The sequence below is a fragment of the Mustela nivalis genome (assembly GCF_964662115.1).
Source record: "Mustela nivalis genome assembly, chromosome: 9".
In the NCBI taxonomy this organism is placed as follows: domain Eukaryota; kingdom Metazoa; phylum Chordata; class Mammalia; order Carnivora; family Mustelidae; genus Mustela; species Mustela nivalis.
Window position 1 is genome coordinate 118,007,819 of NC_139028.1, and position 26,990 is coordinate 118,034,808.

Here is a 26,990-nt window from a genome sequence, read left to right on the forward strand (position 1 = left end):
GGCTGTCCTAGGCCCCTGCCAGGGGCAGAGGGGCTGCTGCGATGAGCTGTGCATGGGTTAGGCAGGTGGCCGTGGAGGCCAGCACTCAGGTGGGCAGGCCTGAGGCATGGGCGAGTCTGCCGCCCCTGGAAGCCCATGGATGGTCAGACAGATGTCCTGACTCACGGACGGCTCCAAAGGCTCCTGCTCCTACCATCATGTGGCTGGAAAAGGGCTGCCCTGCTGGGACTCCGTTCCCCAAACTCCTCTGGGAAGGGCCAGTGACTCATTCTCCCCCACGGGGTGGAGCGGAGGCCAGGAGTGTGTCCCTTCTGGGCTGGCCTTCAGGCCTGCAGGGGGCCGGGCCCCTGTGGACTGAGGGGAAGGTCTAGACCCACTTCCAAGCCCTAGAGGGAACTTGGAGGCCGGCAGAAGGGAGGGTTGGAGCCCCGGGTCCCGGTGAGCGAGCAGCCCCCGCGGAAAAAGGGCAGAGCCCCAGAGTGGGAGGCTGCACCTGTGTAGGCGCACACGGCCTGGAAGGGGCATCTCGACTTTGGCCAAGGAAGGACGGAGCATCTCAGGGGCGCGCACGGGTGCCCCCAGTCTCCCGCCCTGCAGCGCCACCGGGCAAGTGCCACCTTCCCCACCTCCATCGGGGGCCACGCGCCTTCATTACCCCTGCCCTAATCATCTTCCTCGGCAGCTCGTGAGGGGGTCCCTCTTGCCACTGGGGGGCCTCTGTTTGCTCAATCCCCCCGCCCGTCCCGCTCCTGCAAACTGGGCTGTGCCGAGTGTGTCCCGTGAGACCCCCAGGCCCCGGTGCTCCGCCATCCCGGGAGTGGGCACAGGAGCCGCGAGGGCACAGGATTCTCTGGCGGGAGCACACGGCGCTAGACTCTTTTCCAGAGTTCCGTGGCGCCGTGAACCGCTCCCCTCCGGCGAGGCCCGGGTGCCCCCCAGGGCAGTGCAGCCTTCCTAAACAGTGGCGTCGGCGTGTGCCCCCCGCCACCCTGCCCACCCTGACAGTGGAGGGTGGGCAGCCTCCCTTGGGAGACCGTGGGCCGAAGAAGCCCCCCGGGTCTGGATACGAGAAGGCCTGGCACGAGGGTCCAGGGGCCCCGAGGGCTCTGACCTCAGGCCCCCCTGAGGAGCGCGGCCGCCCCAGCCCCGCCAGGTCTCCTCCACGCGGCTCGCGGGGTGCGGGACCCCCCGGCCGGCCCGCCCGCCTCGGCCCGGGAAGGGGGTTAGTGGCGCTCAGCGTCAACCGGCGCTTTCCTTACAGGTTTATCTTTGAAACCCTAGACAAAACACGGCTTGTGTGGTTTGACTGAAGAGCTCGCACCTCAGGCCCTCGCCGTCCACTAAGACGGCTCCTCAGGAAAGAAAAAATACACTAACCTTAAAATAACCAGTTCCCAGAATAGCAGCTAATGAAGGCTTCTGAAGGGGGCCCTTTGATCAGCCAGAGCCCACGCCTTCGCCTATTTACGGCCTTGTCACTCAAGAGCCAGTCACCAGCGCGGGGAGTGGGGGCGGGGGAGGGGCGGAGGAAAGTGGGGGGGCCTCGGAACGGGGCGGGGGGGGGCCAGGGCTGTCCGGGGAGCCCCCCCACGCCCAACTTCTGGTGCAACCAGCCGGAGCTGGCGGTGAGGGGCATGATGGAGCCCAGGGTAGCCTGGTGCCTCCCGAGCAGCCTGCAGACGTGGCCTCCGGCCCAGACACGGCCCCTGACGGCCTCCTGGGAGCGGGAGTCGGGGGAGGCCTGGTCACTGGGGGACAGAGGTGGAGGGAGGACCAGCGTCCCAGGCAGGCAGTGGACAGGGAGGCGTGGGTCACGGACTCTGGGGGCTCGAGCGAGGGAATCCAGGGAACGTCCTGTGGGAGCTGAGGGACCCACAAGGGCTTGCCCGTGCTGGGGATGTCGGGGCTTACGAGGTGGCCTTCATCTGCCCGTGTCGGGCACCACTCAGCAGGCGTCCCCCTGTGGGTTGGGTGCCAGGGCGGCCTTGTGCGATCACCGCTCAGCAGCCCCACGGGGTCCCGGAGCAGCTGATGTGCGGCTTGTGAAACCAAGGAAGTGAATTTTAATTGGATTTAAGTTAAGCAAATTCAAATTTAAATTTAAATATAGACCCCCAATTCAGGGATGGGAAAACTTGAAGGATGTTTGGAATGACTTAGGTAAGAGACCCTCCTTTTTTAACTGCACGTTTTGTATCTAAACGCGGACTGAGTAGCTCTTAGGAAACGGCATCCAAACTGAGACGCATGGTGAGTGTGAGACACGCCCGGCATTTGAGCAAACAATGTCGATCGTCCCAACGATTCTTTTCGTATTTACTATATACAGAAGTGATAATATTTTCACTCTCCCGGGTTCAATAAGATATATGGTTAGAGTGAATCTGATCGATTTCTTTGTATCTTTTCGACTATCTCTATTAGGAAATGTTAGGTTGTATCTGTGGTTCCCACTAGATTTCTCCCAGACGACCCCGGCCTAAACTGGGGGTCAGCAAACTTTTCCGTAAGGGGCCAGACTGCAAATATCACAGATGTGGAGGCTGTTCAAGTTCTGAGTTCTGTTTCAGAATTTACTTATTTATTTATTCTTGTTTTTTAATGTGAAAACAGGTCCGGCCCGAGATTTGGCCCTAAGGCCCCAGTTTGCGGGTCCCTAGTCTAGAGGGCCTTGGCTGAACTAGGCCAGTGGGCCTCAGTACAAGTTAGTGGGGGGATTCCCCCCTTTCTGAGGGGTGGGAGGCTGTAGAAGCAGTTCTTTCTCAGTCCAGCCTGCTGAGGACTGGCAGCCCCACCCAGACCCCCTGGAGCTCCAGCACAAGATCCACTTACGACTGAGACCCCAGGGACCAGGAAAAACCAGACCTGTCACTACCACCCAGTCACTCCCAGAGTTATGGGGGAACAGAAGGCAGCAGAGTTGGGGACCAGCATGTGGAGCTGGGACGCTACAGCCAAGAGACGCAGGCTTCCCAGAAAAATCCCGTCTTCAAAATCCTGATTCTGCCCACAGTGCGAGGATGAGCGCTTGTCTGACCGTGTGCTGGCGAGACACTCACTGGCATGGATGAGCTCCGCGGGAGGTATGGGAGGTCAGAGGCTGGAAGTACAGTGAGAGTGGAAGCCACAGACATAAGACACCTGACGAGCTGAGCAAACACGACTCTCACAGGTGACGGATGGCATCCAAGGCCGGACCTGCCCAAGGTGGGGAGTCCCACTGTGCAGCCCTACATGAAGCTGGGACCTTCAAAGGTCTCCTTTCGGTGTGAGGGTTAGTGAGAAATAACCCACTTCCAGAAAAGGCTGTAAAGAGAACCATCTGCGGCTAAGGGCAGTGGAACAATGTTCGCTCCGAGATATTGCATCCATGCTCAGCTTGGAAGCCCAAACACACCCTTCCTGGGTATGTTTCTGGAAAACTTTGAGCTTAGAATTTTAAGTCCAGCATGGTAGTACCCCCCCACATGTATAGCCAAGGAAGGGGGAGCCACAGATCCCCCTGAGGCCCTCAATTCCGCTAGGCCTCAGGAATACCCACAGATAAATTTTAGGACATATATACTTCTGATTTTAAAGAAACAAAACCCTGAAAGGCAATAAAACACCATGAATGAAAACCAGTCAGGAAAAAACAAAGACCAGAGAAGCAGACTCACAAAGAGATAGGAAAGTTAATAGAAACAAAATGTAAAAAAGCCCCGTTCAATGCATTTCAAGATTTTTCAAAGTTTAAATACACAGGTGAAGAGAAGGCCTATTAAAAATGACCAATCAGGTATGAATAAGAGCCAAATAGAAGTTTCATAAATAGAAAAATAATTGAAATTAAAAATTCCCTGGATGGGTTTCACAACAGATTAGATACAGCTGAAGAAATAATTAGTGAATTGGAAGGTGGACCAGAAGACGTCATCTAGAAGACAGTATACAGAGACAATCTGATTTTAGTACAAGAGGTTAAGGAATGTGGTGGGGAGGGAGAGGGTCTGCCACAGGCCTCATGAAAATTCCAGAAGGAGACCAGGAGCTCATTATCTTTCAGTGTCCAGTAAGATCCAAAGAGCTAACGACAGAGAGTAATTCCGAACTCACGTTGGACGCCAAACCACAGATGAAGGGAACTCACCAATTCCAAAGAGAACCAACAAGAGAAACTCCATGCAGACCCTGCAGTGAAAATGCAGAAGACCAGAACCATAGGAGCGATCTACGAAGCAGCCAGAGAGAAGACATGTGCTGCCTTCTGAGGAGGAAGCACTCGGCTTCACCTTTGCTCTCAGGATGAGCCAGATATGCCAAAGAACAGTTGGATAATATTTCCAATGTGCGGAGAGAAAACCATTTTGGTAATCTAGGGCCTAGAACTGTATTCCCAGTGGAAATATTTTTTAAGAATGGCGGCAAAAGAAGTCATTAAAAAAAAAATAAAATCGGAGAGATTCTGATTTTTGAGACAGAAATTTTAATAAATACATCAGCTGGGAAAAAAGTGATTCCAGATGTAAGATCTGAGATGAAAAATAAATGATGAGTGACGAAAGAGGTAACATAGGCGAGTACATTTAAACACATATTGATTGTCTGAAGCATTATTATTCATGAATCATTCGGCTAAAAAAATAAACATGAGTGAGCTAAAATATACAACAACAAAGACTGTAGTCAGCGGGGGAGTGACTGAGTCTAACGTTTTCTAATGTGCTTTTATTACAGATGTGGGTAAAGTAGCAATTAACTGTTATACATCCATTTAAAACGTTCTGGGTTGACATCTACAAGAATGACAATAGAATATATAACTTCAAAACCAGTAAGAAAAGAAGCAGACTGAGAAATGGTACTCAACCCAACACACGGAGCAAAATAAATATTAAATATTTTAGTACGAAAGGAAAACACAATATACATTGCTAGAAGTCAATCCAAACAGATTAGAAATTACTTTAAGTATAAATGTGTTAAATGATTAAAAAAAAAAACCTCTCAGCCATTAAGTGTTTGCAAAAGATATCCAAAATGTGTATAAAGGATTGAAAATAAAAGAATTTAAAAACCAGACACCAAAATCAGAAAAAAAAAATCACAAGAAAACTACAGATCAATATCCTTTATGAATATGGATATATTTTTAACAAAATGTTAGCAAACTGAACATGGCAATGTGGACAAGAGACGATCAACCCTGCCCAAGTGGGAAATGCAAAGTTCGTTTAACTCCCTCAAACCGGTTATTACACCACATTAGTAGCATAAGGGATAAAAATCGTTTGACCATCTCAAAAGATGCAGAACGGGCATTTGAGAAAATCCAATATCCATTCATGATAAGAACTCTGAAAATGCCAAAAGTGGAAGGAAAAATCCTCAGCCTAATAAAGAGCACGCATGAGAAACCAGCAGCTAACAGCACACTGGACAGGGAGTGACTGAGTGATTTCTCAATTCGTCAGTGCCTGGCTACTTCTAGTCAACATTTCCCTGGGTGTTCAAGGCAGCATAAATGGGCAAGAAGAGAAATTAAAGGCACCTAGACGGGAAGGAAGATGGGAAGGCAGGTGTGCCCTTCTTCACACCTGTCGCGATTCTGCATGTTGAAAATCCTAAGGAATCAACAACAATAACAACAAAACTTACTGAAGTTAATAGCAGCAAAGTCACACCTTCCAAGTCTGACATAAAATATTAATAGTATTTTCAGACACTGGTAGTAAACAATGAAAAAATGAAATGAAGGAAACAGTTCCCTTAACAATAGCACCAAAGTCATAAAAAGTTTAGGAGCAAATTTAACAAAGGCTGTGTGAGAACTGTACGCCAAAGATGACATCACTGGAAGAAACTGGAGCAGACCAAGTAAATGGCGTGCACGAGCTGTACGCATGGGTTAGGAGACTCTGTGGTTAAGACGTCAGATTCTCCCAAATAGATCCATAGGTTCAACACAATCCTTATCAAAACCCCAGCTTTCTTCTTCCCTCCCTCTCTCCCGCTCTCTCTCTCTTTCTTCCTTTCGGTTGAAACTGACAAGATGATTCTACAATTTGTAGAGAAATTCATAGGACTTAGAATGAGCAAAACAATTTAAGAAAGAAAAAAACCTTAGAAGACTCATACTACCTGATTTCAAAACATGCTATAAAGCTACAATAATCAAGATGGCGTAACACAGATTTGAGGATGGGCAGACAGACATAACAGATTTGAGAATCCAGAAACAAACCCATATATGTAGGCTCAATTGATTTCTGGCAAAGGTGCTGCGATAAATCAATGTGGAAAACAGCGTTCTCAACAAATGGTGCCAAGGCCATTGGATATCTATAAGCAAAAAATAAAAAAAATAAAAAGTAAAAGGGCGCCTGGGTGGCTCAGTCGGTTAAGGCCTCTGCCTTCGGCTCAGGTCATAATCTCAGGGTCCTGGGATCAAGCCCTTCATCAGGCTCTCTGCTCAGCAGTGAGCCTGCTTCCCCCTCTCTCTCTCTCTGCCTGCCTCTCTGCCTACTTGTGATCTGTGTCTGTCAAATAAATAAAATCTTTTAAAAAAAAAAAGGCTTCATAGTATTTCAAAGGACTGATGCCACACAACCAATTTCACTGACAAGTGAGCAATTAGAAAACTCTTAGAATTCTAACAATGACAAAAATCATGCTGGAAAGAGCTGCTGGGATAAACAAGAGGTCATCACGGAGATGAGAAAGGTGTGTAAGCGAGGAGACGTTGGAATTAAATGCTACGTATCAAAACTGGGCGATGCACTTTAAGTGGTCATTAGATGAAAATGGAGAACCTTAAGGTCACACTTTAGAAATCTAGAAAGTCTAAAAATTAGCAACTGGCACTTAGCTACAGATAATACAGACATTAAAATGATAATGCCAGTAAACTGGAAAACGGAGAGGAAACACAGATTTCTAGAATATACAACTGAACAAAACTGACACGAGAAGAGATAGAAAGCCCACTGTCCTATAGCTGCCATGTCCTTGACTTGGACTGTGACGTCTTCCCACAAAGAAAGCGCCAGGCTTGGATGGCTTTACCTTTAATGTCACCTAACGTTCAGGAGGGGAAGAATTCCAAATCCGATATGAATTATTCTAGAAAGTAGAAAAGGACAGAACACTTCTGCACTCATTCAGGGAGGTTCATGTAAATTTGACCCCACATCCTGATGAAGACGGTGTGAAAAAGGAAAATGAGGTTGTGTGTGTATCGCACACAGAACTGTCAGTGCAAACATTCTGAAGAAAACATGAGCAGGTGAGTTTCAGCTGCGTCTAAGAAATAACACAGACTTTGAAGGGCTGGTGGGACCGGAGTCCACATGGTTAGGTGGACAGTGGTCACAGAGGGAGATGACCAACGCCTAGACCCAGCAGGGAGGGCATGGGGCCGGAGAGATGGGTGAGTGGCATCTACGTAGCTCTTGGGGGTGAGCAGGGATGGGGCTGTTGGATGACCAGGTCTCAGGCCAGTTGGCAGCTGGGGGGATGGAGGAGTCCCTCTGGGCTGAGGACAGAGCAGGAGGAGCCGTGTCTGGGGCAGACCCCAGGTCCTGGGTAACTGGGCTTATCTGGTACCAGTGAGGGGCAAACGTGTGCTCAGCAGGGGGGTCCAGGGCCAGTGTGCTGTGTGTGTGTTGGGGGTGATCTCCCGGGCTGGGGGCATTCGTGTCCAGGAGAGAGGTGCGCCTGGCCAGGGTTTGAGGACAAGAGACTCTGGAAGGAGTGTCTATGGTGGGGGTGAGGGCCCCGTCCCACCCACGCCCTCTGAACTGGGGCCTGCAAGTCCAGGCCTTCCCTGTGTCCAGCTCTAAGCCGTGAATATTTCTGGCAAAAACAGAGAAGAAAGAAATCCTCCCAGCCCACTGTGCCCCTCATATCAGCAAAAGCAAGACGAGCTGAGTTTGCAAAACACACAGGGCTCAGCATCCACCCTGCAGCCTGTCCTGGGGAGCGAGCTAAGAACATGCATGGGGGCGGGGGCTGGAGCCGTCTTCACGGCTCCCCAGAGAGCCAAGGGGACGCCTGCCGCCCGAGCAGCCCTCGCAGGGCCGGAGGTGGAGCAGGGGCCCGTGTTCTCGGGGCTCCCGTTCCAGGTCCTGGTCAGGCCCCTCGGGCCTAGTCTGTGCCGCTGCTCTGGCTGGTGCAGCCCATGGGTTTTCCGGCCTGTCCCGACCCTCCCGGTCCCCAGCGTGGCCCACCCTGCTGCTACGTGGCCTCTTTTCGAAATGACCCTGAGGTTTCGTGAACATGAAGCACTTTGCGCTCGCCTCCAGCTCTCCACCGCGGCTCCCCACCTGCCCGCGGCCCCTACCGGGACCAGCTCTTCGCCTGACCTGCTGTGTGACCTTGGGACACTGCCCAACCTCTCTGGGCTCAGTTTCCCCACATGCAAGGAAACATTTATTGGTGCGAACGAAGGTCCTTCCTTCCCAGAAGGACAACGGGAGGGAGCGTGGCCGCTCCGGGCATTTTTAACAGAAGCGTGCGGGGAGGGCCTTTTCCTTTCACTGTTAAAGGGCGGCCAGGGGGACGCAGGCTGTCGGCTGGCAATGCCAGTTTTGCTCATCACAGCCCTGGAGCAAGGTGGGCCCTCACAGCCAGGCCAGGCCTAGACAGGGGTGCTAGGTGCTCCAGGAACAGGCGGGGGGGGGCCCTCTGAGGTGGGGGAGGCCCTCTGGCACACAGGGGCTGTGACAAGGGCTCTGGGGAGCGGCAAGTGCCTGGGACCTTTCTCCCCTTCAGGGCCGGGCCTGCACATAAAGGGAGGGGGTTCCTTGCAGGGAAACCGAGGCACCGCTGGACAAGCCAAGCTGGCTTTCCTTGGCAGCTCCCTGCACGTGGACACTCCAGGCCCCTGCTCCTCAGAACTGCTCTGTTCCTGAGAACGGGGGCGAGCAGCGGCACTCCCCAAATACCCTCCGGTCCTCCCGTCCTCTCCAAGCCCGGGTCCTGCAGCTGAGCACGTGCGCCTGGGACAGGAGCGCCATCCTAGCTGCGGCCAGAGCCGTGCATCCCACAGGAGGGCCAGACTCCTTCCCTGCCCTCGGCCAGCCCAGTTGGGTCGGGGAAGGCCCAGGGCCTCTGGCCGGCTGGCACTGTCCAGGCCTCCTGGGCCCCTGAGGGACGGTGGCCGCTGGACTTCCTGCCTCTAGCTTCCCGCAGTCAGCAGGACGGCGCTGGGGTTGTTTATGGTCCCAACGGCCCCAGTGATGACTGCGATAATGTGGGGCCTAGGACGGGCCACCGTGCCCTCTGGACCCGGCGAGGCCCTTTCCCAGGGTCTGTGGCTGAGGGGGCGCAGGCCAGAGTCTCAAGGGACTGCCCGGTCTGTGACACGGCCCGGAGCACCGGCTTGCGCGCTACCTGGGAGACTGCGAGCAGCTGGGTTTGGCTCAGACCGAACAGCTCCCTCCCAGCAGAAGGGGACGGAGACAGCACAGGCCCCGTCTGCCCGGTCACCCCTCACGGTGCAGTGGTCTCCCCTCTCCTTTTTGACCAAGCCTTGTTCCCAGGGGTCAGGGACTCTGGAAGACACTTCGCTTTGTTGTTTAGACAAACGAGGGTGCGTCCGTACTTCTGTATCATGGAGGCAAGTGGGGCCCCACCGCAGCCCGCCGTGCTGCCCGTGGCCAGCCGGGCCATCCTGGTTGTCGGACCGGCACAGGTGGCCCGCCTGGGCAGGGGCGCTACTCCAAGAGACCCTGTCCCCAACCCACTGTCATCCCGAGGACACCAGGTTCTAGTCCGAGCTTTAAGGGGTGGCCTGGCCTGAGAAGCAGAGGACAGAACCATACATAGGAAAACTCGAACACCAGGGCAGGGAGAAAGGAGCGCATCTGGAAGCTAGTGCAACAGGGGTCACTGCCCGGGTGCCCTAGGGCAGGGAGGCCTGTGTTCCCAGGGGCCACCGTGATTCCCATCAGCAGTGGAGGTTGGTCAGCAAAAGCCTGCTTGGCCAGGGTGCCAGGGCTGGACGAGAAGGTTGGAGAAAGGGGCCCGGCTCTATCTCCTGGCCTACCTCTGCTTCCTCTGCTGTCTAGAAGCTCCCCCCGGGGTGCCTGGCCTGCCACACCGGGGGTGGCCACCAGCTGCTCTGGAGGATTATGCCAGCCCCGAGTCCCTGGTCCCCAGCCCTGGAAGAGCCAAGGGTACCCTGGCTCCATGGAGGGTCCCCGGGCCTCTGATATCTGCCGCCTGGGGACATGACCTCTCTTGCTCTCTTCCTGCCAGACAAGGTCATCTGCCACCAGGCCATCTGCCCGAGAGCAGGCCAGGTACCAGCCTGGCTGGGGCCTGCACCGCCCGGGGGCCAGACCCTCCAGCGGGCTGGATGTTGGGGTTGCATAGTCAGCTGGCCAGGCTGAAAGTGAGGACCCCCGTGGGCACCTGGACAGCGGCCCTCCCTCTCCCGTCCTGGTCCCGTGCCGTGTCAGGCCCCGTGGCCAGCCCAGGCCAAGGCGGACGGTGCCCATGGAGAGGGTGTGATGCTGCGGGCCGCAGGGCCCAGGGAGCCGCACCCCTGCCCCGCCTGCCCAGCGTCAGCGGGGATGGAAGCTGGCCAGAGCCCAGCGTTGCCTGGGAAACCGAACGGCACACACAGGTCCTGCCCAGCGAAACCCGCTATTTTTAGTCTCCCGGCTACTTTCAGATAAAGCCCGTGTAGATGGACGAGCTGTCGGGCACGATAATGGCCCCCTCTGAACCCCAGAGACTTCACAGGGCGGGCCCCAGCCCGAGAAAGACCCCCTCGGTTCCCCAGGACACCCCGGGCAGAGGATCCTGTGCTGAGAGGCCCGCAGGCCTGCCGGCGGCGGCAGCGTCCCGGTGGCCAAGGGCCCGTGCTTATGCCAAGGACCCACAGGCCCACGTCCCACCTGGAAGGCAGCGGGGCCTTGGTCGGCCCGGCACTCCCCGAGCATGGTCTGCACCCCACATGGAGGGTCCTCGAGCCCGCAGCCCCAGCTCCCCGCGACGCACCCCTGTGCCGCTCTCGGCACCTCTGAATTCCCCGAGCGCACACGGTGGCGGCACAGACGAGCCCTGTCCCCCGTGCCCTGGGCAGCCTCAGCTGCTCCCGAGAGGAGCCTCGGGGCACCAGGTGCCACGCGTCAGTAAAGACACCACGTGCCAGAGTCCTACGAACCAGGGCCCTGGGGACCGACATCTGCTTCGAGTGGGGGAGTGGACGTGAGCCCCAGGGTTCGGAGGCCCTGAGCCCAGGCTGGGGTGCGGGGCGGCCCGCACACAGCTTGCGACGCTGCTGGGGGGATCGGCGGCGGCTGCGGGCGCCTCCCCCAGGACCGTGACCGTCCCCAGAGCCTGCGCGGCCGTGACCAGAGCCCACGCGGCCCGAGGGCCGTGACCGTCACCAGAGCCCGCGCGGCCCGAGGACCGTGACCGTCACCAGAGCCCGCGCGGCCCGAGGACCGTGACCGTCACCAGAGCCCGCGCGGCCCGAGGGCCGTGACCGTGACCAGAGCCCGCGTGGCCCGAGGGCCGTGACCGTCACCAGAGCCCGCGCGGCCCGAGGACCGTGACCGTCACCAGAGCCCGCGCGGCCCGAGGGCCGTGACCGTGACCAGAGCCCGTGCGACGCGGGGCTCTGGTGCCTACCTTGTCTTCCACCCGGTTCAGGCGGGCCCCGACGGTGTTGCTGCCGCGGTCCTTGGTCTTCTCTGCGGGGTAGAGCGCCCGAGTCAGGGACGTGGTGCTGGCGGGGGAGGGGCCGGGAGGGAAGGGTGACAGGGGCTGGGGCGCCGCCTAGGGTCAGGGGCCCGCATGTGAGCACCTCCACGTTGGGAGCCCGGGAGGCGCAGCAGTGGGCTGGGCGGGGGCTCCTGCGAGGCCCCCGAAACCCGGCCCTGGAGGACGGGGCCGTCCCCGTGGGGGCTGCAGGCGGGGGGCAGGCGCACTCCGGTAACTTGCGCCAGGGCTCAAGGGCTTTCGTTAGCCTTCGTCGTGGGGACACATCATCCGGCCCCGCTGACACGGGGACGGTCCGTGCTTATTAGCAACAGGGTCCGCGGGGTGAGGTCTGCTCCTTGCTTTGGCCAGACTCGGAGCTGCCGCATGCAGTGGACCGCGCCACGGCCTAACCCTGGCTTCTGTCTGCGCTGGGAGGCCCTGGAACCGCTTAGACCTGTTTCTCCGTGATGCAGAGGCCTGGGATGTGCCCACGTCCTGCGCCCCCCGCCCCGGCCCCCTGTGTCCTGCTGGCCTCTCCAGCCGCACGGCCATCCAGCCCCCGCTAAGTCACGGCTCCCACTGGACTCGGGCTGGGCGACCCACGGGACCGGCCTGGCCTTGTCCTCCCTGGAGGGAGCTGTAGCTCCGGTCCAGGGGATGGGAGGGGTCCGGGGAACACGAGGGGTCAGGGCTGGAGAATGGCTCCCGTCAGCCGCTGCTGCTGCCGGCCCCTCGGGTCCCTCTGGGCTGGCTCCTGGCCCCGCACGGGGTCCTGAAGCTCACACTCAGATCTCTGAGGGCCTAGAAAGGCCCCCCGTTTAAAGAGATCCTGTACAAACCAAAGATTCCTTTAAAAAGCACATGTCTAGGCCCTTGGCTGGGCAGGGGTGGGGGGGGGTGTCCACCGGCGTGTGGGCCTGTCCTGCACTTCCCAGGCCCTGTTGGCCCGTTCTGATGGGGAGAGGCGGGCCTGGGTGGAAGGGAGGCCGAGGGTCTGGTGCGGGCAGCGTGTCTGGATGAGGAAACTCACCTGAGACAGAGATGAAGAGGGAGGGCTTCCCGATGGACTGGTCCAGCCTGGGAGGGACAGAGGGAGACGGATGTGGCCCGGGCTCCACACACACCCACCCAGCCCACCCAGAGTGGACAGTGGCCCGGGCTCCACACACACCCACCCAGCCCACCCAGAGTGGACAGGTGCGGTGCCCGGCAGGGCGACGAACAACTCACCCGTTCTGGGGACACCCACCACTGCCCTGAGCCCGCCACGGTCCTCCTGGGCCCAGAGGCCCGTACTACTTCCGGGGGGTGCTCAGAGGCGAGGGGCAGTGGCAGAGTCCCTCAGCTTCCTCCCGGGGCAAGTGCCCCAGGTCCTGTCATTCCCTGGTAAGAAGCGCAGGCCAGGCACCTCAGCCGCGCTCAGAGAGACCGGCGGGGAGCGGGCCCTTGCAGGGTGAGGCCCCATTGCCGAGCTAGGCCGGCTGCACATCCCTCCAGCGGGTTCGCCGTCGTCGGGGGCAGCCTGAGCCTCCGGCTGAGGTCAGGATGGACACAGTGTCCCAGCCATACCCTAGGACATGGGGTGTAGGTTCCCAGGCTAGTCCACTGGAGAGGTACAGCCAGTCTGAGCCTGCACAGGCCCCGGGGACCGTGGTGTTTCCATGGGGACAAGCTCTTCCGGCTAGATGCCGGAAGCTGACGACTCCCACTAGTTAGTGTTCCTGATTCCAGGCCCAGGATGGGGAGGCCTCAGGGGTGCAGCCCAGGAAGCAGGACTCTATGCTGGGCACTGGGTGTGTCCTGGGCAGGCCTGGCCCTCCTGGCTCCCAGGTGGTGTGGTTGGTGTAGGGGTGGGTATCCGTGGCTCTGTGGGGGCAGTAGGCTGGCTGGGGAGCCCCCAGCCCAGCCACCCCTGCCCCTCCCTGTGCCCATGCCTCGTCCATCACGCCCCCACCCCGTTCATCTCCCCCACCCGCGCTCGCATCTGTCACGCCACCCCCCACCCCTGTCCCGCCCTGTTCACGCACACCCCTGCCCCGCCCTGCCCCTCCCCGCCCCCCGTCCACGCACACCCCCGCCCCACCCCCGTGCCCACCTTCTCTGCAGCTCTTTGATGCGCACCATGAGGTTGAGGTGGCCCTGGGAGTACTGCTCGATGACGTCCCGCACATCATAGGGTTTCCGGGCTTGCTGTAGGCCACAAAGACTGTCAACCCCTGTCCCCTGCCCTGTGCCACGCCCTGTGCGCCCAGTGCCACCGGCGACAGTGATGCTGCATGGGGCCTCTCAGGGACCTGAGGAGGTCACTGCTGCTGAGCAATGAGCAATGGGGCTGTCCGGCCCAGGGCATACACAAGGGCCCCCTTGGCCCTGGGGCTGGGTCGCTGGAGCTGGGGGACCCTGGGCTAGCAGCTTGGCCTCTCTGGGCCTTAGCTTCCTGCCCACCCACCACAGGGCCCCGTCGCCGCCCCTCTCCAGGTTACCAGGCCCTGTTCTTGGGAGGAACCCATCACGCTGCGGGGCCAGGAGGGGCCGGGCTCTGCGCAGTCACGGTCTTCCCGGCCCCATGCCAAGCCCTGACCCAAGCACCATTCTCAGGGCGGGGGAGAGGCCGGCAAAGGAGGCCTTGGGTGACAGCCGCAGCCTGCTGTGCCCGCTCTCTGGGGCCACACAGGGCTGGGCAGCTGACCCCAAGGCCCCTGGGCTTGGTGCCACCTTAGAGCCTGTAAATGCACATGGGGCTCAGGTGAAACCACCAGAAACCACCACCAAGCGCGAGGCTTCTCACGACATTGTAGAACCTCAAGCCACATTTACGGCCCCGTTCCCAGGAGCCTGTGGGCCGAGGTCTCCCCCAGGTCGCAGCAGGCCAGTGGAATGGGCTTTTCCTGGCCCAGAGGCCCTGCACCGATGCAAGCCAGCCAGAGCTGCGTGGGAACACGACCCCTCTATCCAAGGGGCCACGGGTCGCCTGGGCGGGTGAGGCCCCGAGTGGGGCTCAGCAGCACTGGAGTCCACGTTAGCAACGAGCCTGGGGTCATTGCCTCTTGCCGGGGAGGCAAGCCAGGCAGCCTGGTGGAGGAGGCCGGGGCTGAGACCACGAGGAACGAGGTTCAGAGACCCACCGACTGTCCAGGCTGGGCGTCTGCCCTGGGGGCCCCTGGAGACATGTCTTCCCTGGCAGCAGAGCCTACCCCTCCTTGCGGTGGCCCCGTCCCCCAAGACTGGGGCTCCCCTAGTCTGATGGCACAGCTGGCCCTGTTTTCCCAGAAACACGGGGTACCCCGGGGTCACCTTCTTCAGATCCTGGACTGTGTTTCTGATGGGCTAGGGGCTCTGCCAGCCACGTGGGCAACTCGACGGAGTCCTGGCAGCTCCCCTGCTAGGGTTCTGGACTCTGGGAGTTCCACAGCAGACGCCTCCTTCCTCCCAGGGGCCGGGCCCCAAAGTCCAGGCGGTCCCTGTCTCCCCACATGACCTAGCAGGCGGGGCCCCTGGTCCTCACAGGCAACACGCAGCCCCTCTGTGGACCCCGATGAAGACCCTGAGATGGGGGGGTGGGATTCGACCCAATCGTGCCCAAAGCACAGCTGCACCCTGCACAGGAAGACTCGTCTCCCTTGGGTCTGTGCTGGGCTCCAGAACCACCTTGTGGGCGATACCCAAGGCCTGTCGCGAGACCACGGGGCGGGCATGGGGGAGGACTCGGGGCGGGCCTCCGGCTCCCCGCTCGGTCGGCTGAATGACCGCCATCACAGCAGCATTTAGGTACGGGCTGGGGATAACGTGCCAAGACCTAGGTCTTCCTTCTGGAAGATGGGGCGTGAGCTTCCCTTCTGGAAGAGTCTGAGCTCCTTTTCCGTGTGCCTGTGGGAGGAGGCCCTGGGTCACGACGGTCAGCCTCCTGAGGGCCCCTGGGCTCCGGGGGGCATGCCTAGGCCAGTGAAGTCTGAGCTGGGACATGGGTTGCGTTCAGAGCTCGGGGGGGAGCGGGCCTGGCCTGGGGAGGAGGGAGCACACCCCTGGGATGGGCTCCCAGAGAGGCTGGAGAGCATGGACCGTGGTGTGCAGGTGGACGTGGGCACCCGAGTGTGTCGGGATCTTGTGTGTGTGCGCGTGTGCCTCTGGGAAGGTGTGAGAGTGTGTGTGAGAGAGAGAGGGAGAGTAGGAGCACACGCCGCGCGGGTCTGCGGGACAGGGGTGCTGCCGGACACGGCTCTGGGGTGGGGGGTGGGGGCGTGTGAGCCCCGCCTCCCTGCGCTCAGAGCCCAGACCACAGAAGGGTCCGTGCCTCCCGGCGGGGCCCCAGGCGCCCTGAGACTTATCTTGGAGCTGCTAGGCCCCCAGGGTCTGGTCCGCACTCCTGGAGGCCTCCGTCAGGGGCGGCCTGGGGCCCCGCCGGAGAAACCATCTCAACTTTCCCTCCAGAGCTCATTTCCTCTGACGCAGCAGCAGAAGCCTGAGATGAGCCAAGATAATGCAGGGCTGTCCAGACTGACCGACGGTGGACACGGGAGTTCAAGGCAAACTCGAAGGGCTAAGAGCCTCTGGCTCCTCTGGCCAGACACAGGGGCGGCCCCCGGGGCACTTATCGGCTGCAGCGAGGCAAGCGGGGGGCCACCCGCCACGTCGGCAGCCCCTGGGGCTGGGGGGTGGGGTCGGGGTGCAGGCAGACAGACCAACAGGCTGTTGTGGGGGAAGGGAAGGCCTCCCTGACAGCTGAGCCCACAGACCTCCTCACGGCCAGGCACTCCCTCCAGGCTGCTCCCCCGGGGGTCCCTCCTCCCTGTGGAACGTCGCCGCTGGCAACACGGCCCGGCCGATGAGGCTGAGGCCGCCCCGGTCCCCTGCCTTGCTCGAGAGCCTCGGTGCCCCACTGGGACACACAGGGAGGCTCTCGGAACATGTCCATTCAAAGGCCCCCACCAGCTTTGTTTGGGGGCCCCAAGGGTCCTGGGCACAGACGTGGGGCAGAAAGCAGGGAAGGTAGGGTGGCCCGGCCTTCTTCTGGGGGCCACTTGCAGGGCCCTGACCTGTGTCCTGCAGCAGGAAAGGGGGCCCCAGCCTAGAAGGAAGTAGGGGGTCCCTGCTGATACCCCCAGGCAGTTTCTTGCCTGCCTTTCGGGGATGGGGTGCTCCCCAAGTCAGCTCTCGCCGCAGCGGGCATCTGTTTACCAAGGACAAACTCTGTCCCAAGCTGGAAGCTGCCCACATGACACTAGAACTGGGCAGTCAGAGCCTCAAGTTTTTGCCTGCTGTGCTGGGGGCCCCTCCACCCAGCAAGCCCCCTGCCCACCTGTATAGCCTCCCTCCAGCCCCGTCTTGTAGGGCCCTGCTTGGGAGACTCAGCTGCCTGCTTCTCAGGTGGGGGCCATCCCCATTTTAGAAGATTCTCCACTGACCCCCCCCCCCGCTCTACCTGTTTGATGTCTGGGGTCTTCGCTGTCACCGCCAGGCTGCTGGCCAGTGAGGGGGCTACATCCCAGCCCTTCCCGGGACCTCCCCCGTGCTGCCCAGAGCAGTCCCCTGCAAGAGCTCCGTGCCCTTCCCCACCCAGAGGTGCTGGTGCTGCTGGGAGGTGGGCCCCTCCTCCTCCCGCGCCCTTCAGCTCCCTGCCTCCCACGCTTCCCCTCTGTGGGAGGGAAGCCAGCCAGGGCCACCGGCTTCAGATACTCTCCACCTCTGGGGCCATCACGTCTTCCCCAGGATCTTGCCAGGCAGACCTCCGGCTGCCAGCCAAGAATGGCACTTACGATGCCTCGTGTGTTTGGGCAATAAGAAGTCCCAAACCCTAGTGGGACCCTTTGTGTGACTTGTCCCAGTTTGGCGGTAAGCAGCCTCCCTGTCCGGGAGTGTCGGGCACACGGGCAGCAGAGCACCGCCAAGGGAGGGTGTGCGCGGGCTGCCCGAGCCCGGCTGGCTGCGAGCCCTGGGGCTGCGTGTGACACGCGTCAGGCTGGGGGAGCACAGTCGCCAGGTCTTCTGGAAGGAGAATGGGCACACCTGAGGGTCCCTGTTTCTGTGGTCCACATGCTCTCAGAGTGGAGGCTGAGCCAGGGACCTCCTCAGACCAAGGACTATCCGCACAGCCGAAGGAAGGAGCTGAGCCTGCTAGCGGCTGGCTTTCTCTGGGGCCCTGTGGCTCCAGGGGCTCTGAGGGGCGGCTGCCGCGAACCTGGCCCTGGAGGGAAGGGGATGGGCAAGGGCGCCCCTCTGGCTCCGGCCCCAACAGAGGAGCCCTTCATCTCTCTGGAAAGGTGGCCCCCCTGGGGTGCCAGGCTACCCTTCTGTTCTGACCCCCACGGGGGCGGGGGGAAGAGCAGGGCCAAGAGCACTGGCTCCTGGGGGCTCCCGGGGACAGGGCTCTGGGGTCGGGGAGACCCGACTTCCCACGCAGGTGGTGTGGGGCAGACTCAGCACCTCTATCACTCCTGTGTCATCTGCCGGTCAGTTTTGGGAGAGGAGCGTGAGTCCCCGAGGCTCTGTGTGCGTCCAGCTGTAGGCTGGACCTCAGCGCAGAGTCTTTTCAGGGGCACGCTGTCTTACAGAAGAAAGCGAAGTTGTTTCGGGGTATTTGGTGAGGGAAGGGTCAGGTCTGGGGTGTGGCGGGGTACGGAGGCCTTGTAGCCTTTGCCGCGAGTGGGAGAGGAGTTTCTGGGCCAGGGTGGGAGGGCTCAGTGTAGGACTCACCTGGAATTTCTTCTTGGCTACAAAGTACTGCATACGCCGAATGACCTTGATGGTGGCCCGGTGGTGTTCTCGCAGCCTTCGGGGGAGAAGGGAGAAGAAGTGTGAGTGGCCCCTGTGGCCCTCATCCTGTGCCCAGCACCTCAGACACTTGGCGCCTTCCCAAGTGTCTCCCCTCTTAAGTGCCTTCTAGAAACCTAGATCCTTCTAGAAACATAAAAATAGGAAACATAACTGATAATGTGTGTAGAAAAAGCCTAGATGAAATCAGATGCACGTGGGAGGGGTGGGGCTTTGGCTGCCGAGACTGCACGTGACCAGGCCTCCGCCAGGAAGAGTGCGCTGTCCTGTGGCTTGCACACGCCACGGGAAAACCAAAATGATCTCTAGGGACATAGTATCACGGAGCCTTTATGTATTTTTGCACTGAGAAGTCGGAGAAGCAAGGGAAAAAAGAGACCACAGAAACAGATCTTGAGGTGCGGCGGATTCAGCGGCTCCGTAGCTTGGAGCTCCTCTGTCAGGAGAGAGAGTTGGTTTTCCCGCTACTTGAATTTGGGCTGACCTTGACACTTGCTCTGGAAAAAGAATGCTGAGAAGTCACACCGTATATAACTGATGTGCTCTTGGAACGTGGCCGCATGGTCCAGCCTGAGCTGGGTGGCTGGAGAGGTGGCTCGGAGGAGAACAGAGGTGGCCCAGTCGAGAGCCAGTATCAGGCAACAGACACGGGAGTAAAGCCACCTCTGACCATCCCGCCCCAGAGGACCGCACAAACACACACACAAAGCCAGCAGAACAACCTCCCCATGGAGCTGACCGCAAATTGCTGACCCCCAGAATCGTGACCAAGAAAACGAACTGTGGTCTTGACCCACAACATTGAGGTGTGGTTTCCTAGGCAGCGATGGATTACAGGTAGAGAAATTAGGACCCAGCCAGGGGTCTTGTCGCATCAGAGTCCTCAAGCGCATGGTGCTGGTTTGCATGGAGACTGGGCACTGGGCAGAGGCCGGGGGAAAAAATGGTGGATCCTAAGATGTTGGACATAGAGCATGACACCATCATTAACTGGATGAGACTTTGAGATGAGCGAATTTTGTGCTGAGAGGAATCAAAAAGTTACGGCCCGAGGGCAGCCTGCTGTGGATCAAAGAGGAAGGCAGGTCCTTTGCAGTTCCCCCGAGCAAGAGGCGGGGTCTGCTCCCACCACCGCGGAAGTGGACCACGTGTATGAGCCGTGGTCTCAAGAGCCCTCAGAGCTCCCGCTGTCGTCTGTCAAATGCTGCTGTCACACAGACGTGTCTGAGCGGGACTGCTGGAGGAGCACCGTGGAGGAGAACAGACCGCCCAGTCCTGTGAGCCGCCAGTCCGACACGCCCAGAGGAGACCACCCTGATGAGCCGCCCCAAATGCGGACCTTCAGGCTCGCGAGCAAATGGATGGCTGTGGTTTGCTTCCGAGCTTTGAGACAAAGACTTAAAATAACCCTGATTAATTTGTTCAAGAAGATAGATGGAGTGTTTCACCCGAGAAATAAAACCTTAAAAATAATAAACCGGAAATTCTGAAACAGAAAGAACAATCGTGGAAATTAAGAACGTGGCAGACGAGTTGGAGAGCAGAGGAGATCTGTAAGGGAATTTCCAGGTAGGGGCAGGGAGACAAGATAGAATTAAACATACAGAAAAGCTGTAAGATGCGGGAGACAGGATTCCAGGACACATGAAATCCCAGAAGGGGAGGAGGCAAGAGGGAGGCTCAGAGGCCGAGAAGGTCCCAAATATGATGGAAGACATCAGACCGCAGACGCCAACAGGCCTTTAGCTCCCCGGGCTTCTCAGAGTCACGCTGCCGAGGCCAAAGGCACAGGGAATGTCACAGAAATAGTGAAGGAGGGGTTGGGGACAATGATGCGTTACCCTGATGACCGGCTTTTCAACAGAAAGGATAAAAGCCGGGTGACATTTTTTTTTTTTTAAGATTTTATTTACTTTTTTTGAGATAGAGAATGAGGGAGAGAAAGCACGAGCAGGGGGAGGGACAAAGGAAGAGGGAGAAGCAGGCTGCCTGCGGATGAGAACCCGCCTGGGGCTCGATCCCAGGACCCTGAGATCATGACCTGAGCCGAAGGCAGAGGCTTCACCCACGGAGCCCCCCAGACGCCCCGCCAGGTGCCATCTGTAAACTCCTCAAGGAAAATCATGACCAACCTAGCATCCTAGACCCATCGAATAGACCCTAAAAATGAAGAAGGAAAGTAAGTAAATCCTGTACGATTCTCCTCCGATGAGGTCCCTAGAAGAGGCGGATTCAGAGGGACAGACAGCGGGATGGTGGCAGCCGGGGCCGGGGAGGTGGTGGGGGGAGTTAGGGTTTCATGGGTTCAGACTTTCAGTTTCCCCAGATGAAACGGTTCTGGAGACAGAGGCTGGGGACGGCCGCACAGCACGTGAGTGTGGTTAGGGCCCCTGAGCTGGGCACAAACACGGTTGAGATGCTGTATTCTATGTTATGTACATTTTGCCGCAGGAAAAAGAAGGGAAGCTGAAACCAAAAAGCAAGAGAATTCACGGCTGGGAGAGCCGCACTGGAAGGCGCGTTCAGGGGACAGGCTGGGAAAGCTGATCCCCGGGGGAGGCGTGGGGTGCGCGGAGGGGTAAGGATCGCATAAAAGGCCAGATTTATGAGAACCTTTCAATTTGTGTCGACTGAAACGGTAGCACGTCATGAGGTTTAAACATGACTAGAGACAAAGAGGGATGTTTCATAATTTTCCGCAACGGTCGGCTCGGGAGAAAGATCTCGATCTGACCCTGCCTGCCCCCGAACCCCACATGCGTCCCTGCGTCTGTGCGCGCGGAATGGAAGCGCAGGACCAAAGACAGCACGAGAGGCGCAGGGCACGGAGGGCGCCGCGTGGCTGCCAGCACCACGGGCCACCGGGGCCACGGCCGACGGGCCCATCCAGGCCGACCCGAACAAGTCAGCCACAGTGTGACGGCGAGAGCACGTCAATGCAACAGAACAAAAGTGAAGTAGGATCAACATTCGATTGATCCAGAAGGAGCAGGGAAGGAGATCAGAAAGAAGGCCGCGCGTAAGGCCGCGGAGTGTGCGCGTCACGAGGGGACAAGCGTGCCGGTGCGCGGACAGACGCCGCCAGACCGGTTCAAAAGGCACCTTGCTGTTGCTTATGAATCTGTACAGGAATCTTCATACAGACGTGAAGACGTAGAGACGTTGGCAGCAAAAGGACAGAAAAAGACAGAGCCCAGGGGAGCGCGGAGAGGTAAAGCCGAGCCTCCGCGGGGAACCGTGGGTAGAGCCAGGGCCCACCGTGGGTGTTTCATCCTTTAAAAAGCCGTCGCTCTGGGACAAAGATACTAATGCTAAGTCTGGATGTGCCTGGAAGCATGACCTCAAACACACAAAGGAAAGCGGCAGAAGAAAATGTGAGAGAGAAGTGACCGACCAGGGCCGGAGATGGGGGCTCCCCTGCGCCAGCCGCCGGCAGAAGACGCGGGCGAACCATCGGCAGAGGCGCGTCTGGGCCACACGAGCAGCGACTTGACCTAATGGACAGACAGGACGCCGCACCCGGTGGCCCAAGCGACACGGAGTGTTGCCGCGAACGGACTGTGCGCAGGGTTTGGGAAGCGAGGTCCCACGGACTTCGAAGAAATTCAAGCACATACGTAGGTTCTCTGACGGCGGGGAAATTAAACTAAAATCAGTAAGAAAAAGATAACCAGAAAGTGCTTAAGTGTTTTAGAAATTAATTGAAATGGCCCGAGGTCCAAGCAGAAATCTGCTAAGAACCAGAAAGTATTTTAAATTGGGAAAAAAAGTCCCTTGTCCCGAGTCAATCAGTGGTCGACGCGCCATGAAGGGGAGCAAGTGTTTGGAGAAAACCCGTGACCTTGACTGTACACATCAGAGGAGAAGGAAGCCAAACTCTCTTTCAAGAAGTTATTAAAAAAAAATTAAACTCCGAGAAAGTAGGTAGAAAGAGATAAGGCACAGTACAACCCAACGAAATAAAAAGTGAAGATTACATTAAAACATCACCAAAGCCAAATCCTGATTCTCTGAAGAAACTAATGAGATTGACAAACTTCTGGTCAGAGTGACTGCGTTCGTCACCCTCGGTGACAGGAAGTCACCAGTGTCAGGCACCAGAAATAGAACATCTTGGGGCGCCTGGGTGGCTCAGTGGGTTAAAGCCTCTGCCTTCGGCTCAGGTCATGATCCCAGGGTCCTGGGATCAAGCCCCGCATCGGGCTCTCTGCTCAGCAGGGAGCCCACTTCCCCCCCTCTCTCTGCCTAATCTAAAAAGAAAAAAAAATAGAACATCTTTACAGATCTCAGGAGTTACAAACTCTATGCAGAGGACATTACGTACAAGAGTAATTTTGACAGTTTGGTTAAAATATATGCCTTAAACATAATATATAAAAACAGACACAAGAAGAAATAAAACCCAAATTTTCCAATATTAATCACATAAATTAAATTAGGAATTTTAATGATTTTTGCATAAAGCAAACTAACAAAACCTTAAGTCTAGGTGATTCTTCTAACCATTTAAGGAAGAACTAATATCATTTTATAGAAATATTCTGGAGGATTTTTATGAAGCAGCATAGCCTTTATATCAAAACCAGATGGTATATTGCAAGACAGAAAAAACACTGGCTGATCTCTCTTGCCAACACAGAGGCCAGAATCCTGCCCGTACAGCAAACTAAACCCAGTGTTGTCTCCAAAGACACGTGACTGATGACGTTTAATTCAGTTACCCAAGGCTGCGTCAGCATCTGAGAATAAACATCCATAACCGGCCACAGAATAAATTAAGAATAAATTATACTTGTGGGGCACCTGGGGAACTCAGTGGGTTAAAGTCTCTGCCTTCAGCTCAGGTCATGATCTCAGGGTCCTGGGATCGAGCCCCCCGTCGGGATCTCTGCTCAGTGGGAAGCCTGCTTCCTCCTCTCTCTGCCTGCCTCTCTGCCTGCTTGTGATCTCTCTGTCAGATAAATAAATAAAATCTTTAAAAAAAGAATAAAATATACCTTTTCTATAATCACAGAATAAAGTCCACACAATAACCCTAAGGAAAAACATATAATCAATTCAAAAGATGCATAGAAACATTTGATAAGACTCAAGAGCTGTTCCTAATTAGAAACACGACTCGAAGGAGAGCAGGAACAGAAGGGAACTCTATTATGTAGAAAACACACAAAAACACAAAACAAGACAAAGCCCTGTGGAGCGGACGTCACACTCAATGGTGAAATATTAGGGGGTCTTCCTTCTGAGAGAGGGAGCAAGGCAGAGTTGTCCGTGGTCATCCTTTTTAAAAAAAAAATAGTATTTATTTATTTGAGAGAGAGAGAGAGCACGCGACATGGGAGGGGCGGAGGGAAGCCGACTCCTCACTGAGCAGGGAGCCCGATGCGGGACTTGATCCCAGGACTCCGGGATGACCTGGCCTGAGTCATCCGGGATGACTGACCCGAGCTGAAGGCAGATACTTCACCCACTGAGCCCTGCAGGCGCCCCGCGGCCGCCCTTCCTATCGGACGCTGTCCTGAAACTCTCAGCTCGTGTGACAAGCGACGGGAAAGGAAACAGAGACAGAATCACGGGACAGGGTAAAAATAAAACCACTCTCACTTGCAAATGATGTCATCACAGATATTAAAATCTTCAGAACCTTCAGATAAACACTTTGATTGATCCATGAATTTAGCAAGAACACCAGCTTCAATAATTACTGGTATTTCTATATGCTAGCAACCATTAGGAAATAAAACAAAAAGATGCCAATAACAGCAGCATCCAAAATCATAAAATGCCTGAGAATAAACCTACTGGAGACGAGCAAATTCTCTGCACAGAAAAGCTCCAAACCTTCGTGAAAGAAAAGAAAGAAGCCCTACATCAACTCAGGATGTGATGTTTATGAGTTGGAAGGTTTAATATGTGCAAGGTGCTAATTTTGAGGTAGGGATTCAACGTGGCTCCAATCAGTCTTTGAATGCTTTTCTTGTTTAGTATTTCTTGGGGGGGGGCATATTTCAAGCGGATTCTGTGGAGAAGTGAAAGGCTGAGCACAGACAAGGTGATTTTGAACAAAGTCGGAGGAGGTACGCTGCCGAGCGCAAGGCTCACCGTGAAGCGTCGGGGATGGACACTGGGTCTCGCTGGAGGCGGTCTGGGGTCGCCCCTCTTAATAACGGGCCACTAGACTAGATTGATGAATGCGTCCATGGAAAAGAATGGAACATCCGAAGGTGAAAATGTAAAATGTATGTGTGTGTGGTCACCTGGTTTATGACCAAGGCACGGTTTCAGTCCACTGGGGAAAGAATGTTCTTTTTAACAAACAGCCCTGGGACAAATCGGACATCCATATGGAAAAACTTGAGCTCTGGGTCCCTGCTGAAACCAGTTATAGAATGATTCCAGCGAGGGCAGAGACCTATAGGAAGGCAGAGGCAATCGAGCCTGGAGAGCAGAACAGCGGAATATCTCCGCGTCCTCCGGGAAGGCCACGATTTAACGAAACACAAGAAGCCCTAACTGTAAGAGAGAAATATTTGACAGACGGGGTTTCCTTAAAGTCCAGAGCGTCCTTCCATCGAAAGACATCTTCGAGAGAACGAACAGACACTCTACAGGTTAGGAAAGGACATTTTTGGGGAAAGGACTTGTATCCAGAATATATCTAGAATTCCTACAAACCAATAAGGAAAAGACCACATGATTAAAAAAAAAAAAAAAAAAAAAGGACCACAGATTTGAACGGCCCCTCACGGACCAGGGATGGCCACACACCCACGAACTGGCGCTCCGCACCTTTGCCCCTGGTCCACACCACAATGAAGTTCTCGCCCTCGCCCGCTGTCATGGCCAGATGAGAAGGACTGACAATGTCACGCGTTAGGGACGACGTGGCCCAACGGACCCATGTGTGCTGCTGGTGGGAGCGCGGACCGGGTCGGCCGCGCCGAGAGCTGCCCGGCGGTAACCGTGGATGGGTCCGTGTCCTGGCCCGGCACCTGTCCTTCCAGATACACACCCCAGAGACGTCAGTGCACACGGCCACCAAAAGGAGGCCTCGGAACATTTACAGCAACTTGACTCACGGGAAGTAAAGCCCAGCGTGACGAACGTCCAACTACAGCGCACAGAGAAGCCCACGGAGCTGTATTCCTGTAACGCACTAACATGCGGCACTACGGGAGAACGCACTGCTGACGTCCACACAGGACACCTCCACCCTGGCCACTGGGGACAGCCGGGAAGCCCCTGGGGACGGGCACCTGGTCACCGGGCAGGGACCCCTTGTGCCACCATGAGGCTCTGGCGGGGCAAGGGGCCCTCTAAAGTCCAGGCGGTTCTTGTGGACTCAGCAGAGAGGGCGTGGCACCCATGGGCAGGAGAGGACACCCAGCCGAGGGTGACGGGACTCTGAAGCTCTCTCGGCTGCACCCTGACTGTCGGGCTCGCCCCCAGCCAGGCCCACAGGTGGCTCCAGCTGCAAAAAGGGTGGGTCCCAGGGCCACAGGAGGCTTCACTGCACCAGGACGCTGGGGTACTGCAGGGATAAGGCTGAGGCACCTTCCAGGAGGCACTGGGGAAGGATCTGCGTCTTCTTGGGGTCGTTCGGGCGTGGGGCCTCATGAAGACGGAGGCTCAGACACTCCCAGAGCTACTGTCCCTCCTTCTTCCTCCTCCCCAAGCATCTTCCAGCCCCGACAGGGTGCAGGGCCCATGCTCAGCCCCAAACCAAACGATCAGGCTGGAAGGCCTCCGGGGCTGAGCTCCCAGCCGGCGGGTGGAGAGAAGGCCAGCCGACTGGGGGTGCTGGGCCTGGGGACCGCGGGGCCGGGTGAGGGGGCATGTCTGCGCCTCCACGGTGCTGACAACACAGCAGGGAGAGGGTGGGGGTGTGACCGCTCTGGGGGACCTTCAGGACCTGAGGGGACCCTAGCCTTGCCTATGTCCGGGTGTGGGCAGCCTCGGTGGCGATGGGCAGAGCCTGAGGGAGGACCCGCCAGCAGCAGGCTCCGCCCCAATGCCGGGTGACCCCTCTGATCTGCAGGTGACGTTGGCTCGGGGGCAGGGCCGGCCGGAGTTCGGTCCCAACACAGGGGCCCATCGGTCACCCCAGCCCTCTTGGCTTTCTGCCCAATGCTCCGGGGGTGCACCCCAGGACAGAGTGGGTGAGCCCGGGGGCAGCGGGACGGGGATCCGCAGATGCACAGGCCGGCCTGGTGTCAGTCTGGACCCCGGCACCCATGTGGCAGATGCTAAGAGCACACGTCCGGGCAGGAGGGCGCGCAGCCGATACCCGCACTCACACACGCACGTGGGTGCGCATTTGCGCAAGAGCCCGGGCTCGGAGGCCTAGCTGCCGCTCCAGAAGGCCCAGATGCAGGTTCCCCTGCTGGGCTGGGGGCGGCTGGCCCTTCGAAGCCCCTCACCCAGGCCGGAGACGGGAGGGGACGTCACCCAGCCACACGTCCCTGTCTCTTTTCAATCACCTGCAGTGGCGCGGGAGCAGGTGGAGGGCTGGGGCTCCAGGGCCCCTC

General features: G+C 57.5%; 1 protein-coding gene across 6 annotated transcripts in view; it reads right to left on the bottom strand.

Annotated features, from left to right (window-relative positions):
* Positions 1-26,990, bottom strand: part of KCNQ1 (potassium voltage-gated channel subfamily Q member 1) — a 307,094-nt gene that overhangs the window by 55,015 nt on the left and 225,089 nt on the right. For all 6 annotated transcript variants that reach the window (XM_082749162.1, XM_082749163.1, XM_082749164.1 and 3 more), the window contains 4 exons: positions 18,385-18,460; positions 13,790-13,884; positions 12,725-12,771; positions 11,623-11,684 (listed from right to left, as the gene is read on the bottom strand). In XM_082749162.1, the coding sequence (XP_082605288.1) occupies positions 11,623-11,684; positions 12,725-12,771; positions 13,790-13,884; positions 18,385-18,460 (280 nt within the window). The remainder of the gene's footprint in view (positions 1-11,622; positions 11,685-12,724; positions 12,772-13,789; positions 13,885-18,384; positions 18,461-26,990) is intronic.